Consider the following 17539-nt stretch of genomic DNA (forward strand, 5'->3'; position numbering starts at 1 on the left):
TCACTCTGTAGACCAGGCTGGCCTCGAACTCAGAAATCCGCCTGCCTCTGCCTCCCAAGTGCTGGGATTAAAGGCGTGCGCCACCATGCCCGGCACCTTGCCTGTCTCTTGACAACATCTCTCTGTAGCCCTGGTTAGCCTCAAACTCAACAGAGATCTGAAAAGCTTGTTGATACTGCCTGGCACTATGGTGATGCAGTCATCTCACACTCATTGAGGACAGAGAACAGCATATGGCCATCTGTGGGTGTGCAGGCAGGGCCTGGCTTTCCCGTGTCCCTATAGCCAATGCTATGTCACACTGCCGCTACCTTGGTCTTTTCAACTAAGACTTAGCTGCCTGAGTTGTCCACCATTGAGCTTCTCTCCAAATCTAAAAGAAACTTGCAGAGCTATTTCTACCCTGCTTGTTGTGTATATAAACTAGAACCTTGCATGTGCAAGGCTAGCACTGTACTATGAGCCAATAACCTAGCCCCTAGTTGGTACTTTAGGGAGTCTCCACTAAGTTGAAATCCTACAGAGGGGCCGGGACTACAGGCCCGGTTCATGGGCCCAGCCAGGGTGACCTGCTATGTCCTAAAAAGCAGAGGGCAGATAAGGGACTCAGTCCTGATGGCATGCTTGGCACATACAGGCCTGGGGTTCAGCTCTAGTACCACAAAGAACTCAGGCTCATTTGAACCAGGAAGGACTTCATTTGGACTTGTATAACAGATTGGGTAAAGGACCCAGCCTGTGAACACAGTTGGGTGAGATTGGGAGGAGCTAGCTCCTTGTTGAGTCAGGGTCCACTGCTCTTCACCCTCTAGGCCCAGCACTTGCCATCTGCTAGCCTCTCTCTGCTTACAGGCATTCTTAGCTGTGCCCTACTTACCCAAGTAAGGCCTTTGCCATCTTTATGTGTAACCTTTGGGGCTGTTGGCTGGAAAAAACTGAGGTTTTTGGTTTTGCATCAATGTTTCTGCTTTATCTCAACACAGAAGGAGAGATTCTAGGTGGGCTCTACCTCACCTGGGGATTCCAGGGGGGCTTTCATCCCTAAACATGCCCCCCCCAGTCCCTTACTGGGGGAGGGGAAGTCTAGACAGAGGCTCTACCTCTAAATTATATAATTGTTGACAATCAATCTTTGTGGGTTAGTTCCTCTGTTAAGAGTGGAAGCCAGAAGACATTCTTGATTATTGGTCAGTAGGCATTGTGCACCCTTTTTGGGGGCCAGAGCACAGGGTCTCACTTGTGTCTTCCTGGCTGGCCTGGATCCTGCTATATAGGCCAGGCTTCCTGCCTCTGCCTTCCCAGTGCTGAAACTAAAGGCATGGTCACCACATTGGGCTTCTTGTTCTCCTTTTTATGGTTGTGTCTGCTAGTGTCCAGCTTGACATTAAAGGGTTCCAAGGAAGGCAACGAAGGGTATAGAGTCAGTAATCAGGGCCAAAGCTTTTTTATCTTTGGCAATTTTTCTATTTATAACTATTTGCTATTCTAAGGCTAAAAGCCATTGGCTTCTGGTAATTAATTCCTGCTGTCAGCAACCTGGATTAAGAAGAAAAAGGCTTAATTGCTAGGGATCTTTTTTCTCTGGCTCAAGGACCTCTCTGCTGGCCAAGCCTGGAACTTGTTAACTCTTTGTGAACCACAAAGAAAAGAAAAGAAAGAAAATCTTATACATAAACAACATGCATAAACACATAGTCTGGTGAGGCCCAACCACCCAACCACATTCATGTGGATGTGTATTCATGTGTATTCATGCATGTTCATGTGTATTCATGCACATTTATATGCATATACCTATAGACATGCACATTTACATACATATACCTATAGACACATGCATATATGCATTTGGTGGATGGAGCAGAGCCCCGCCCCACCCCCAAGCCACACTTTATTTCTTCTCTCTGGTCTTTTTATGCCTTAGACAAAAGTTCTTTGGAAAATTACCTCATAGATAAAATGTTACTTTACAAAAGGGCAGTTACAGAAGGATGTTGATCATAAGTTCAAAGCATTGTTTCAATGTATGAGCTCATTTTAAGTTCAAAGCCACAGTTTCACATGCCTTGCCTTGTTACAGTGCACACCTGTGGCTTCATCTGTGGACCTGACTTAGAATGAAATGTTTTTTCTTAATCACAAATTTGTCCCAAGCCTATTTATCTTTTTAGTGTAATTTTGAAAACTGATTGTATTCCTTATTATGTAGCCTTTACTAATTATCCTATGATGAGGGGGCACATTCTATTCTATTCTATTCTTTTTTTTTTTTTTTTTGGTTTTTCAAGACAGGGTTTCTCTGTATAGCCCTGGCTGTCCTGGAACTCATTTTGTAGACCAGGCTGGCCTTGAACTCAGAAATCCGCCTGCCCCTGCCTCTGGAGTGCTGGGATTAAAGGCGTGCGCCACCACGCCTGGCTTTTTTTTTTTTTTTTAAGTTTATTTATTTATTTATTTTTATTTTTATGTATGTGAGTACACTATAGCTGCCATTAGTCACACCAGAAGAGGGAATCAGGTCCATTACAGATGGTTGTGAGCCACCATGTGGTTTCTGGGGATTGAACTCAGGACCTCTGAGAGAGCAGTCATTGCTCTTAACTGCTGAGCCATCTCTCCAACCCCCACATTCCATTCTTTTTTTTTAAGATTTATTTATTATTATAAATAAGTACACTATAGCTGTCTTCAGATGCACCAGAAGAGGGCATCAGATCTTATTACGGGTGGTTGTGAGCCACCATGTGGTTGCTGGGATTTGAGACCTTCAGAAGAGCAGTCAGTGCTCTTACCCGCTGAGCCATCTCACCAACCTCCCACATTCCATTCTTGATTCTAACTTTAGTACATCTTTTTAGCAAAACGACTAAAACCATCTCCTAAAACTTTCTTCCTAAAATTATTTGAATCAGGTCAGGAGTTCTATAAAGTCATTAATTCATCTAAACAACATTAATTTATGGAAGTTCATCTTCATGTTGACCTGCAGGAAATTTGTTCAATAGGGTGGACTGATGCCCAGGAATCATTAGGCTATGTAATAGTGACAGGAAAGGCATATTAGTGACAATGAAGTCTCTGGTGGCCTTGCATTTCATAGTTCACCCATTGCAGGCCATGCAAAACAGTGGGCTATCTCCAGAAAATCTATTTGCATGCCTTTAGCCTTTCCTAGGTGGGTTCTGACATACATATATATATATATATATATATATATATATATATATATATATACACACACACACACACACACACACACCACTTGGGCCTGGGCCAGCTAGTTGAAGTAGCCTGCTAAGCAGGGAGCTCTCAGGGATCCTATCTCCTGGTTCTTAGTACTGGGATTAAAACTGTCTTATCATTACACATGGCTTTTTTCTGTGTTGGGGCTTAATCGTGTCTTTGCGCTTCAAGATAAATAATCAACTGCTAAATTGCTAGGCTTCTGCAGGGCTTACAGACTGCTCTCACAATGTCCCCTTCAGGCTCCAGATGCTGCTGCCCTTTGTGCAGAGTAGGATGGAGTCCCTGGGAAATGTGATTTAAGGTCTTTTCTCTTTCTTTTCAGGTTGCCAAGAACCTTGTCAAAGGCTCCACAGAGAAGGGCAGGAGCAAACTGCACAGAGTAAGGCTCCTCCCTCCCAGCTCTGAACCTCTGCTCCTCTGGGCTGCACTTGTACTGCCATTGCACTAACAGTAGTGGTATACTGGGGTGCCTGAACCCTGCGTCGGTCTCTCCTAGCACAAATGGAGGTAGTGGGAGAGCTTCCTTCACAGGGGCATTGAGTTCAAGTTCAGCCAGGGTTACATAGTAAAACCCTATCTCTTTTTTCTTTTTTTTTTTCATTTTGTTTTGTTTTTGAGACAGGGTTCCTCTAGAACTGGCTATGCTGCAACTCACTCTATAAACCAGGCTGGCCTTGAACTCAGGTTCTCTTGCCTCTGTATCTCAAGTGCTGGGATACAGAGCTGGCGAAACCCTGTCTCAAAATAAAATAAGATAAAATCCCAAAACCAAGCAAAATAGCTTTGCCAGGAAGGGTGTGAATTAGGATCACATGGGAATAGTCCCAGATAGTGCAGAGATGACAGCTGTGTATGGTTGGCTGTTTGCATGCTGAACATACTGGTCTTCTACAGTGCACCCCAGTCCTGTCTGTTGCATCTGTTTGTTTAGACAGAGGCTTACTGTGTGGCCCAGTCTGACCTAGGTCTCTCGGGTGATAGGATGGCATGCCTGCACCTCCAAGTGCAGCTCAGGCTGGGTGAGCAGCACATGTGCAAAGTGTAGTGGCCAGGCTGTCTCCAGGGCACCTGTCTCCTTAGTAACAACCTGGAACACACAGGTCCCTGCAGTGCAGTCAGTCCTGTGCCTCCTGCTTAGTTCAGAGTACCTCTTTTTGCCAGAAAGTAGCACTTGAGAGCTATGGTCCAGTACACTGTTGAAAAATATGCTAGGGTCCCCAGTACCAAGACCTGACACAGGCTTGCTACAGCAGCTGCCCACATCCCCAGGCTCCAAGTGTGGATAGCTCCATGTGCTGGAGCTCAGTCTCAGAAGGACCTCTGGTGGACATTGATTGAATCTAACCCAAGACTCTGCATAACACTTTCCTGCCAAGCTCCTGTACCTCAGCCCAGTCAACTACCTCAAAGGAAATAAAGTCACGCATGTCTGTATGCAAGGAATCTTGAGTCAGCCTTGGCTACATGGAGAACCGTTGTCCTACCATTTGTGTCTTAAGTGCTGGGCTGAACTCTCGGCTCTGTACTTGGCCGTTCTTGTCACCTGTGAGGTGCCTTTGCCAACTGTTTTCACAGGATAGAGAACAGCAGAGGGAAGAGAAGGAAAAGCTGAGGGAAGAGATACGACGAGCCAAGGAGGAGGCACGGAAGAAGAAGGAGGAGGAGAAGGAGCTGAAGGAAAAGGAGCGGAGGGAAAAGCGGGAGAAAGATGAGAAGGAGAAGGCGGAGAAGCAGCGGCTCAAGGAGGAAAAACGCAAGGAGCGGCAGGAAGCTCTGGAGTGAGTGGCCAGCCCCTAGAGGCAGTCCGCAGCATGTTCCCTGCTGAGTCTCTTCTGTTCCTCACTCCTGGAGCCTGGCTGGAGAGGTTTAGTTGGCTTCTGGCCTGTGTTATGTAGGGCTGTGGGCTTTGGCTGCCTGGTGGCTACCAGGCTGATGGGGATTTGGTTTTAGATGCTCTGGTCACATCAGGATTTCTTCCTCAGGTTCCTAACTGAGCCCTTGCCTCAGTGGACAGCTACTGTGTCCCTCGAGGTTATGACTCTGAAAGGTCACAGAAGCTCTGTATCTCATGAGACATTCTTATTTCTATCCGGATAGTACTGCTCAGTTGTTTTTCTATCTTTGGCTTCATTTCATTTGGTTTTCTAAGACAGGGTTTCTCTGTAGCCATAGCCGTCCTGGAACTCATTCTGTTGACTAGGCTGACCTCACACTCAGAGATCAGCCTGCCTCTGCTGGGACTAAAAGCATATGCCACTACGTACAGCCAAAAACAAAACAAAACAAAAAAATTCTTCTTCCCTGCAAGTAGATGGTTGAGATTATTAATGGCAAATGATTTCTGAGCAAGCTTGTCATATTGCCGAAGATAGACTTGGGCTTTTGATTCCCCTGTCTCCACCTTAGTCCTGGATATTAGCACGCACCACACATCCAGCTTTTGACATGTTGGGAATGGACAGCAGCGCCTGGTGCATGACTAGCCATCAGTCTGCCCACAAAACCCCAACCCATCAAGGGTTTTTTATTAATGGGCAGATGCGGTGCATACCTTTAATCCTCACTCAGGCTAGTGGATTCTGTGAGTTACAGATCAGCTTAGTCTACATAGTGAGACCCTCTCTCATTATAAGTTTATTATGAGTGCCAGTAACATCAGCACTCAGGCAAAGGCAGGAGGCTTCAGGTTGCCTAGCAAGACTGTGTCTAGGAAGCAAAGAAAAATACTTTGAGGCTGTGCATTTTTCTTAGTCCCAGTGCCAGAGCCTTGTCAGAGGTGGGATGTGGGAGGGGCTGGCTCCCTGGGCTCACACAACTCACTACTTCTGTCTCCCAGGGCTAAACTGGAGGAGAAGAGGAAGAAGGAGGAGGAGAAGCGGTTACGGGAAGAAGAGAAGGTTAGCCTGGCCCCACATCCTGTAATGTTGGGCAGTGGGAGCCTCCCAGAGACTGCATACTCCCTCAGATCTCATCTCAGCTGCAGTGTCGGCACTGCTTCCTTGCTGGATGAGTCCCTCATAGTTCAGGGGCAATATTGCCTTCCCAGAATGCCCTGGGTAAGTGCCCATCTTGTCTCCTCCCCACCATAGCGCATTAAGGCAGAAAAGGCAGAGATCACTCGATTCTTCCAGAAACCGAAGACTCCGCAGGCTCCCAAGGTGAGTGCCGCCTCAGTTTGCTCTAGGCACAACTGACTCTGCTGGGTTTTAAATACTGTAAGTTTGCCCCCATTCACCCTGTTTTTTGAGAGCATCTCTTAGAGCCTCATACCTATAAATTGTCTGGCCAGGAAGCAGGAAGAGGACTCTGTCTGCTCCCATTGCAGTGCCAGAGTTACCCACTGTGCTGGGCTCAGGGGTTTATGTGGTTGCTACCTTGGATGGCAGCATTGTACTGACAACGCATCTCCCTAGCCTTGCTTTAGGACCACTGAATACATTCCTGTAAGATTTTTTTGCCTCTAGAAGGCTGTGGAGCCTAGCAAGGCCACTCTGGGAGCTGACCTGTGGCTGCCATGGCAGCCTTAGGCACAGAGAGGCTTGAGAGGCAATAGAAAGTGGGTGACCTTTCGCCCAGCCAGCCCCCTCACTGCCCACTCTCAGGTCTCCTCTCCTGACATACCGTGTGACATCTGTTGCTCAAGCACTGGTCCCACAGTGGCTTTGGTATCTTGGTGTATCTTAGATCCTGTCCCTGGCATGTTAGAACCTAGCTAGCATTGGCAGTGTAGGCTGAGCTAGTCTTGAGCTCACCATCCTTCTCCTTCAACCCCTGAATGCTGCAGTTTCAGGACTGAGCACATGCTAGGGGCTGAGCATGGTCTTAATGTTTTCCCACGCTGTGTCATCCTCATCACCTGGCCAGTATGAGACACAGCATAGTGCTGTGGATTCCAATGGCAATTCCCTGAGACTACCTGGAAATGGCCTTGTTTGTGGGGAAGGAAAGCTGTGGTGACCCTGGCCAGCTTCACCATGTGGAACTGAGGTGGGAGGTGGCAGCCCCTCCCACCATGTCATGAGTGACAGCTACTCTTTTACCTCAGCCTGTAGGTGAGTGAAGAAATGATGCTCTTATCAGCTCAGTTGAAGCATCCTGTTTCCATTTGTGAGTCTGCTCTGTACCTTCATCAGGTCCCCAGCTAATCAACCTATGAAGCTAGAGGCTCAACATGGCTCCAGCCACTTGGCCTGTGACCAATACCATAGCCAGAGCCAGTGACAAAACCCATTCATCTTCTGGAAAGAAACACCGGGGAAGGGCTTGGAGTACCCTGAGGATAGCCCTGCTGTTGCCTACACTGTGTTATATGGCGTCTTGCCATCTCCTGGGCTTTGTCCCTTCCTGTTCTGCTGGCTGTTCAGGTTTTTGCTTAGAAAGCTCTGTGACTTTGACTCTGCAGAATTAGGAAGGGTTGAGGTTTGAGCTGTGAGATGTGGCATCCAAGCTCAGGTCCTCTGCAAGAGCAACATACTTTTAATCCATGAGGTAAATGGTTACAGAGTGAGGGTGTGAGCTAAGAATGAAATTGAAAGGAGTCAGTTTTTACAATGTGTGGGTTATGGGGATTGAACTCAGGTCATCAGGTTTGGCAGCAAGCACCTTTACCCTGAGATACTTTGTCGTTTTCTTTATTATTTATTACTGTATCTGTGTATGCTTGGGCAGAGATCTCACGGACAGAGTTGAACTCAGGTCACCAGCATTTGACCTACTGAGCCACATTGTCAGCCCTTGTATTTTAGATCTGCATTCTGCCTGGCAGTCTGGCCTATACCTTGGTTAGGAGCACTGGGATTTCAGGTGGTCAGCTGGACTATGACAGTCCTGAATATTCCTAATGCTACAGGAGTTTCCTGGCCCCACAGGACCAGCTGCTACTTCTCTGACTCTGAGCTTTGGAAAGCCCAGGGGAAGCTCTGGGATGTACTAGTAAGGTCTGGTTGTCCTCCAAAAGGCCGTGAGGCCAGGCTTGGGTAGCATGATATTTAGGGGGTCCCAGCCTCTGTGATATACCCATTAGGGAGACCACCAGCCAAACAGCCAAGCTATGTACAAAGTGTAGCCCTAGTGTACACCAGCATAGCTGTCAGAGAGAAAAACTTTAGAATGCCAACAGGCCATATGGCTGGACACATGCCCTTTTGGGGACGCTTATGTTTTCACTCTTACAAAAAGGAACTAAGAACTGGCTCTGAGCTCGGCCACATGCTGTCCCTGGGGCCTGAGCTGCTCCTTGTCTTTCTTCTCACTCATCCACCCCAATCATCTAGTCACTCAGCTCACACAGAAACTGGCTTTCCAGAGCTCAGTGAGTTTAACAAACATTTTAGACGATGTGTAGACCAAAAAGTACGTACATATACATAACAAAATTAATGGAGAGTTTCCTCTTTTATAGATTGTTGTCTTTATTTGTATGGGTGTTTTGTCTGTATGGCTATATACCATATGCATACAGTGCCCACAGAGAACACAAGAGGACTTTGAGTCCTCTGGAAGAACAGCCAGTGCTTTTAAACTGAGCCATCTCTCCAGGCCCTAAGTAAATAAAATGTTTTTTTGTTTTTTTTTTTTTTAAAAAGGCAGAAAACCAAAATCTGGAAGGTACCAATGTCAGCTCATGCCTGTCATCTCAGCAGGCTTAGATGTGAGGATTGTCAGTTTGAGGCCATCCCAGGCTATACAAAAGGCTGGATCTCCACAAGTGAGGTTAAAGCTACTGAGGTGAAGGTAGCTCTCAAGTGGCTTTGTTTGAAATCCATCCCTAGCACTCCAAAGAAGGAAGTCTCTGGAGTCTTCCAGCTCCCATGTAGCTACCTTTGGCTACTATGCAGCAGCGCACCAGGGCTAGCACGGCCTCTCAGCTGCCGGTAGTGCATTGAGTTCTTCCTATTGCAGACCCTGGCTGGCTCCTGTGGTAAGTTTGCCCCCTTTGAAATCAAAGAACACATGGTGCTGGCTCCACGGTGCCGAGCTGCCTTGGATCAAGACCTGTGCGATCAGCTGGACCAGCTCCTGCAGCAGCAGAGTGTGGCAAGTTCCTTCCTCAGTGACCTAAAAAGCCGGCTGCCCTTGAGATCGGGGCCCACCCAGGTCTGTGGCCATGACACAGACATCATGAACAGGTGAGAACTGGCATACCAGACTATTAGAGGCTGGTATGGAGCCCATATTACTCTATGCTGCTGAGTCCAACAGTCACCATCTCCTAGAGTGTCATTTTCTAGTTACATGTCATAGGGCTGTGGGACATACCTCCTGCACCCTGGGTGCAACAGGAAGAACAGTCCTGAGCAGTTCTTGAACAGGCAGGTCACAGGGCAGCCAGCCCTGAGTACAGTATTAACCACAGTCTTATTATCAGGGATGTGGTCATTGTGGAGAGCAGCAAGGTGGACGGTGTGTCTGAAAGGAAGAAGTTTGGCCGCATGAAGCTCCTGCAGTTCTCAGAGAACCACCGGCCAGCATACTGGGGGACGTGGAACAAGAAGACAGCCATCATCCGTCCCCGGAACCCCTGGGCCCAGGACAAAGTAAACAAACCATGGGATTGGGGTTCCTCATGGGGGTGGGCTGCTCTGTGCTATGTTCCACCATGATGCTCATGCCTTGTTCTTTCTTCAGAACCTTCTTGACTATGAGGTAGACAGTGACGATGAGTGGGAAGAGGAGGAACCTGGAGAGTCTTTGTCCCACAGTGAGGGGGTAAGTAACTCCAGTGTGGATGAATGGCATCAGATACACCAACTGCAGGAGGCAGCCATTGTACAGTTGGCTTATGTGGGGTGTGCCTGTTGATCTGGTTGGTCTGGGCCTGCTTAGATTAGTGTTTGCCACCCCAGCTCCCCCAAGCACATGGACAGACTGGAGCCACACTGAGTCCTACCAGTCCCTTCTTCTGCCTACATGTGTTGTTTCTGCCTGGTTTCCCAGCTCACTGTAACTTAATGTGGTCCTGTTGACACCAATGTAGATGTATCCAGATGTGCTAGGGAACATCCAGAGCCAGTGTTGGCACTAGGCAGGCTCTGCAAGCCCCTCAGTGCCTACATGGATATATGTGTTTATATGAGAGGCCAGACTGGCCTTCAGCTCTGACATCTGTGTTCTGTGTGCATGGGAGCTCTTTTATTTCTCTTTAAGGATGAGGATGACGATGTGGGGGAAGATGAGGATGAGGACGATGGCTTCTTTGTGCCCCATGGGTACCTATCTGAAGATGAAGGCGTGACTGAGGTGAGGGCTCCTGCCTGAGCTGATTATAGGGTGTTGAAGTGATCGGCTGCTTTGGCTTAGGCTCTGGGTGAGCAGGGCTGGGCTTTCTCTACTGCCGAGTGATTGACATGCAGCCTGGCTTGTAGATTTCACCTAGAGTTCTAACAAACCCCCAAAGAAAGCATGGGCTGCCCCACAGTTCCAGAAGGTCCTGTGGAGAGCTTAGGTCCCAAGCTCCTGGTTACAGGTGTAGGGAGCCTGAACAGGATGGCTAAGGTCAAACTGGCTGTGCTTTCTCACCTCTTTCTGGCCATGTTGTCACTGGGCAGCTCAGGCCCTACTGGAAGCTACATTGAGCAGGGTGTTTCTGGGGTTGGGTATTTGGTCACCTGTTATAACCAGGTCATAGAAGCTGTGAAGCTGGACAGGCAAAACTGCTGAAATATCCTGACTCATATGGTTCAGGATGTGAACTAACTTTAACTTTAGAGTTGTCTTTCGCTGTCACATCCTCTTATGCTCTGGGGCTGGCTCTCCGGAGCTCAGCACCAGTGCTGAGGTGCCAGGGAGCATGGGCATTAAACAAGGGTCTGCTCCATATCCTGCCAGGAGTGTGCAGACCCTGAGAACCACAAAGTACACCAGAAGCTGAAGGCCAAGGAGTGGGATGAGCTCCTAGCCAAGGGCAAGCGCTTTCGTGTGCTGCAGCCTGTGCACGTGGGATGTGTATGGGCATCAGAGGCAGCCAACTGCACGAGTTCCGACTTGAAGCTGCTGCAGCAGTTCACTGCATGCCTGCTGGATGTGACATCCCCTGATGAGCCAGAACCCAGGGCCTCCAGGAGGGAAAAGAGGGACCAACATAGTAAGTAGGGTGCGGGAGTATCCAGGAACAGCCCCCATCAGGGTGTCCTTGGTGAGGTCAGAAGTCTGCAGAGCCTATGTGTGCAAATCTGTCCACTGATAACTTATCTGCATGTACAACTGACAGGGCCTTTTGCTCATTTCTGTAGCAGCTTGTCCTTTTAATTTTGGGTGCTGGGTACAAACCCAAGATGTGCAGGAACCTGCCAAGTGCTTACCACTGAGCTACACCCAGTCTTGCTACACTATCCTTGCCTTTTCTGTTTTTTTGTTTTGTTTTTGAGTTAGTGTCTTATATTGTGACTCAAGACAGGTCTTGAGGTTGCCAGATGGCTCGCAGTGTTCTTGAACTCATGGTGATTCTCTTGCTTCCAACTCCTGAGAACGTGAATAGCAGGTGTGAGCCCCGAGGCCTGGCTCCCTTGGAGATTTTAGTAGCACCCACAGCAAAATGCTGAGTCAGTTTTGAGACCTGGACCAGAGTGCAATGCCACTCCCTCTGTCCTAAACCTGGGACATTGATGGCTCAGAGCAGTGCCTGCTCAGACCACATGGCATTGCTCAGGGCCACTGGGAAGTAAACATGTGGCTTAGCCAGTCTTGAGCCAGTGCTGAGTAGCTTTCTTTGAAGTGTACCTTGCCAACCCTCCTTGCCAAGAGTGAGGATGGATGGGACCCTCTCGTGGCTTCATCTAGCCCATCTCATCCCACAGTCCTGGCCCAGTTGCTTCCGCTGTTACATGGCAATGTGAACGGGAGCAAGGTGATCATCCATGAATTCCAGGAGCAATGCCGCAGGGGCCTGCTGAGCCTTCCAAGTCCTACCCCACACCTGCAGATGCCCAACTTGGAGGATGCTGTTGCTGTGCCATCCAAGGCCAGGCTGAAGCGCCTTATCTCTGAGAACTCTGCCTATGAGAAGCGGCCCAACTTCCGTATGTGCTGGTATGTGCACCCACAGGTGCTCAGGAGCTTTGGCCAGGAGTGCCTACCAGTGCCCTGCCAGTGGACCTACATCACCGCCATGCCCTCAGCACCCAGGGAAGACAGTGGCAGTGCTTCCACTGAGGGGCCTGGCCAGAGCACACCTATGCTACTCAAGCGGAAGCCAGCGGCCACCATGTGCATCACACAGTTTATGAAGAAGCGGCGCTATGATGGACAGGTGAGCTGCAGAAGGTGTGAGCTTTTGCTCACCCCTGCCTACAGCAGGATGTGTACTTGCTCAGTTTATGCCAGGTCAGGACAGCTTTATGGCATTGGTTTCCTCCAACTTTGACATGGGTTTCTGGTGTGTGACTTGGATTGCCAGGCTTGTGCAGCAGTCACCTTTACCCATCGGGCTACAGCAGTTTGAGTCACAGCACTAAACAGATAGATGTACCTGCATGCATAGCTTCCTCCACAGTTGACACAGTTCTTAGCTGTTGTGACTACCATCATGGTCAACTGGAGTTTCTTACCTCCCCAAGAACCTATGCCCTACCTGTCCTCCCATGCCAGCAGCCATGAATCAATCCATGTCTCTGAATGTCATAGTCAGGGTCCTATAACAACCCCTCAGCCTCCTTGCTCCACAGCTCCTTCCTAACTCTTTTTTTTTTTTTTTTTTTTTTAAAGATTTATTTATTTATTATATGTAAGTACACTGTAGCTGTCTTCAGACACTCCAGAAGAGGGCGCCAGATCTCGTTACGGATGGTTGTGAGCCACCATGTGGTTGCTGGGATTTGAACTCCGGACCTTCGGAAGAGCAGTCGGGTGCTCTTACCCACTGAGCCATCTCACCAGCCCCCTTCCTAACTCTTGAGTGGCACTTTGTGTACTGGGTTGCATTGACACAAGTTTGTGACACAACATCAGAGCCCTGTGCAACCCTGCCCACTGAGGCAGTGTCAGCATGTATTTTTTCCAATGAGATGTCCTTTCTGTTACTGGAAGCCCCACTGGCTCCAAGTGGTGCTGGCTACCACTGTAGACTTGGTATCCATACCCTTGGAGAGGGCCAGCTGTAGTCTTGAGCACACTGGATTCATTTAGAGCACAGAGTAGTTTAACCTATAGTTGGAAGTTGTGATCACCTATGGACTGTGCAAGCTTTTGAGCCTTGGATTGCCATATTTTAAGGATTTATCATGTTTTTTATACGTGTGTATCCATTTATGGATGTGTGCGCATGTGCACAACTGAATCTATCAAAGGGCATCAGATCCTCTGCAGCTGGAGTAAAAAGCAGTTGTGTGCTGCTTTGGGGGAGCTGGGAACCAATTCAGGACCTCTCTTTGAACAGCCAAGGTTCTTAACCACTAAGCAGCAGCCCAGGCTGGCCTCAACTCTTGCCTCAGCTTCCATGTGCAAGAGGCATTTGTCACAGCTACTTTTCCTAGTCAAAGACTGCCAGGCAATTTCCTCATCATGTGGTGTCACCCTGGCTGCATCTGTCTCCTCCCCAGAAGCCCATGAACTAGCCAGGAATTCTAGCAGCAGTCCCAGTTTCAGGAGCTGCTGAGACTTAGCCATCAAAAGAAACACCAAATCTTTTTGGGGGGGGAAGGGGGGCGCTGGAGAGATGGCTCAGTGGTTGAGAGCACTGTCTGCTCTTCCAGAGGTCCTGAGTTCAATTCCCAGCAAACACATGGTGGCTCACAACCATCTGTAATGAGATCTGATGCCCTCTTCTGGTGTGTCTGAAGACAGCTAAAGTATATTCATATGAATAACATAAATAAGTCTTAAAAAAAGAAAGAGCTGGGTGTGGTGGCGCACACCTTTAATCCCAGCACTTGGGAGGCAGAGGCAGGCAGACTTCTGAGTTCCAGGACAGCCAGGACTATACAGAGAAACCCTGTCTCGAAAAAACAAACAAACAAAAAAAGAAAGACAGACAGACCAAGAAAGTGCATATTCAGTTGGTTCTCTGAATCTAAAGTCCAGAAGCCATTCAGGTTTCTGTGGGGTACTGCCACTGGCAGTTTTGAGATTGGAACATAGCTCATCTTAGCACTGGGTTTGCAGCAATAGGTCCCAGTGTAGACAGTTTCACCAAAATTACTGTCCAGTATGTTGGGGGGGGGGGTACATGGTCAACATGCTGACAGGCTGTATTTTGCACAGGTTGGGTCTGGGGACATGGATGGCTTCCAGGCAGACACAGAAGAGGATGAAGAGGATGACACAGACTGTATGATCATAGATGTGCCAGATGTTGGGAGTGACGTGTCAGAGGCTCCCATACCTGCTCCCACACTTTGCAAGTGACAGGTGTCAAGTTGAAAGACCTGGGGGAAATTGACCTAGGTGACAGGGAGTAGTGGAGTGTAGGCACCTGAAGTGCAAGGTTGGTAGTAGACATGTTCTGGGCAGTGGAGGCTCTGCTTCCCCTCAGCCTTGTAGAGCTGCTGAGGGAGATGGGAATGGAGACCTGCAACAGCCTGCTCCCTGCAGCATCTGACTAGCAACCACCAGAGTGAGCCTCCTGCTGACTCTCATGATAAAGAGCACTTTGTCCTACATTCCTAGGTCTGGAGTCTGGGGGAGGCCTGGACAGCTACTTCCAAATTGTAAGACTCTGGGTCCATGTGCTAATCTGCCCTTCTTGATTGACAGATGCCTGTTTTGGCCTTAATCACAGCACTTGCTGTGGGCAAACATCTGCTATGAATTGTGCTAGGGATGATGTGGCTGCTGTGCAGGCCCTGGGCAAATGTGGACATGTATAAACATACTATACTTGAGCCCTCTGTCTTCTTTCTCAACTATCATATTACACTGGTGCATGTCCTTCCACTTGTCCTGGGTCCAGTCCAAGCTTGCTAGGGTGCTGGTAGAAAAGAAACACCCAGGGACCTCAGAATGATACTAAAGCTAGAGTTGGTTGGTTGACTTATTCATACTGCCAGGACAGATTCATACTGCCAGCCCTTCAATGGCCATGGTGCTATGGCTCTGATGAAACACTGGGAGGCTGAGTTTAAATAGCCTGTTTATTTGGGGTTTATAATTTAGGAATTACAGCTCCATGCTGCCAGCTGCCTCCATCCACAGCCTTTGTGTCCATTCCACCTGTGCTACACTCCAAGATGGCACCAGAAGGTTAAGGCTCCACACACCTCAGGCAGGTACAAACCTGTCCCTTGCAGCCCACAGAGGAGGTGGGACCTTGTTTCCAACTCTACTGCTACTAGTGTCCTTCCTATTGCTGGGGACTCAGAGGGAAAGGAATGGGTTTGGGAACAGCATGAGACTGGAGCCACAGTGGGCCAAGCCTGCATTTATTCAGGAGAGTTGCTCGATGGCTGCAAGCAGCTCAGGCCTCAAGACAGATTTTGCTGGCTCAGCTCCTGCTGCCCTTATATCTTCCAACACTGAAGCATCCCAGGAGAAGGTCAACAGGGCAGAGGGTACCTGCAAGGCAGGTAGAATGTTACCTAGGATGCAATACCCTTATGATGACCCTGTCTCCATGCCACCTTCACCACCATACAGATCCCTTTAGTTGGCTCTTTAAAAGTACCCTCCCCATCTAACAGGATGAAAAAGGCACTAAGACAATGTAAGCCCACCAAAGGTGACAGCACCTCCACACACACCCTGGCAGTGGGAAATTTGGTCCAAAATGCTGGACCCTCCCATTCAGTGCCGGGGCGTAATCTCATGAGCACAGCCCCAGCTCACCAGCCCACACTCATTCAGGGCCAGGGTCTCGTTCTCCTCCAGCTTCTGTCCACCGGAGGCCCTTAGCTCAAAGGGCAGCCAGTCGTTCTGTAGCGCCCCGCGCACAAATTGGAAGAGCACAGATAGCTTCTCCCGGGCATAGAAGGTCCCTGCAGGGTACAGAGCATGAGCTAGAGGAGGTACAGTCAGATTACCAACCACCGTGGGCTGGTCACACACCTTGCAGTAGACAGCCATCCGGCAGACGCACGCGCAGAAGGGCATAGGTATATTTGCGAAGCTCTCGCTGCTCCTCTTTCTCCCGCATGGCTTTGGTCCTGAGTGAGCTCAGTCGCTCCACCGCCTCTGTTCTGTGTGGCGAAGAGTATTGGTCAGGCCTCCCAAGCTAATGCCCCATGAACCACCCTCTCTAACTTATATGAGCCTACCTGAGCCTTTGCTCCCGCTTCACCTCCTCAGCTGTAAGGCTGAAGAAATCTGAGGGGAGTTCAAAATGTGAGGCCAGAGCCGAGGGGCGGAAAACTCGGAGCTGCCGATCCAGAGTGGCCCGCACAGGCTCGGCATCCAACAGCTGCTGCTTGTGCCGTGCCAGGTTCTGCGGCTGTGCCCGTGCATCCTCACCCAGAACGTAGAACTCCTCCTGACCCTCTGCAGAGGCATCACAGCTGTTTTCTTGGCCCACGTGCCACCTCTGCCCCCTCCCACCTGCCTGGCCGCCCTCTCACCCTGATCCGGCACAGGTAGGGTGACCTTCTTGAAGCCAATGGCTTCAAAGAACTCGTGGCTTCCCTCGAGACAGTTGATGCGCTCCTGAGGATGAGGCACACACAGGTCACCCAGGTTGCTGGGCCAGGACCCAGCACTGCTGAGATTGAAGCCAAGCAGCTCCCACTGGCTGAAGACCCAACAGCTGATGAGTGGTTTTGGGAATGACGTCCCCCATAATGGCTTTGTGGTTAGAGAGGCTGCACCAAGCAAGCCTCATGTCTGCATTTGTAGGATAAATTTGGAGGGTGCCTTCCCAAGTATTCAAATTAAAGAGAGGCCGCTCCAGAAAGCCAGATCTCCAACCCCAGTGAGTTTCAGTCATGGACCCAACATTACTGCGATCTTGAAGGTCAAGATCCTACACTCAAACTCAAAGAACCAAGCTGGTGAAATGGCTGGGTAAGTTTAGGTGCGACACCACGTGTGATGGCTGTGTTCCCGGACCCGTGTGGTGGAAGGAGAACCACTACTCCCCCGGATTCCTTTCCTCCACACATGAAGCGGCTCATGCACCTACCTGAAAATTCAATGCATGAACGAAAAGAAAGATGAGTGATGAGCTCCATGCCTGTATCCTAGCACTGTGCAAGCTGGGTCAGTACTCAGCTGACCCCCAGTACTGGGTCAGATTGGACTATACAGTGAGACCTGGTCTCAACAACAACGAAAGACAGACAAAAATCCAGGCGTGGTGGCGCACACCTTTAATCCCAGCACTCAGGAGGCAGAGGCAGGCGGATTTCTGAGTTTGAGGCCAGCCTGGTCTACA

General features: G+C 49.2%; 2 protein-coding genes across 2 annotated transcripts in view; one reads left to right on the forward strand and one right to left on the reverse strand.

Annotated features, from left to right (window-relative positions):
- Positions 1–15062, forward strand: part of Chaf1a (chromatin assembly factor 1 subunit A) — a 27481-nt gene extending 12419 nt beyond the window's left edge. Inside the window, exons 4-14 of the mRNA XM_021186233.2 lie at positions 3569–3625; positions 4822–5024; positions 6083–6143; positions 6336–6404; positions 9148–9374; positions 9614–9782; positions 9874–9954; positions 10393–10485; positions 11074–11329; positions 12042–12493; positions 14443–15062. Of these exons, the coding sequence (XP_021041892.1) occupies positions 3569–3625; positions 4822–5024; positions 6083–6143; positions 6336–6404; positions 9148–9374; positions 9614–9782; positions 9874–9954; positions 10393–10485; positions 11074–11329; positions 12042–12493; positions 14443–14586 (1812 nt within the window). The 3' untranslated portion in view covers positions 14587–15062. The remainder of the gene's footprint in view (positions 1–3568; positions 3626–4821; positions 5025–6082; positions 6144–6335; positions 6405–9147; positions 9375–9613; positions 9783–9873; positions 9955–10392; positions 10486–11073; positions 11330–12041; positions 12494–14442) is intronic.
- A 231-nt stretch (positions 15063–15293) lies between these two features.
- Ubxn6 (UBX domain protein 6) overlaps positions 15294–17539 on the reverse strand; it is a 6885-nt gene continuing 4639 nt past the window's right edge. Inside the window, exons 7-11 of the mRNA XM_021186234.2 lie at positions 16728–16812; positions 16431–16650; positions 16222–16352; positions 16003–16151; positions 15294–15732 (exon numbers count right to left, since the gene is read on the reverse strand). Coding sequence (XP_021041893.2) covers positions 15604–15732; positions 16003–16151; positions 16222–16352; positions 16431–16650; positions 16728–16812 — 714 coding nt within the window. The 3' untranslated portion in view covers positions 15294–15603. The remainder of the gene's footprint in view (positions 15733–16002; positions 16152–16221; positions 16353–16430; positions 16651–16727; positions 16813–17539) is intronic.

The sequence above is a fragment of the Mus caroli genome, chromosome 17 (genome assembly GCF_900094665.2).
Source record: "Mus caroli chromosome 17, CAROLI_EIJ_v1.1, whole genome shotgun sequence".
Classification (NCBI taxonomy): Eukaryota; Metazoa; Chordata; class Mammalia; order Rodentia; family Muridae; genus Mus; species Mus caroli.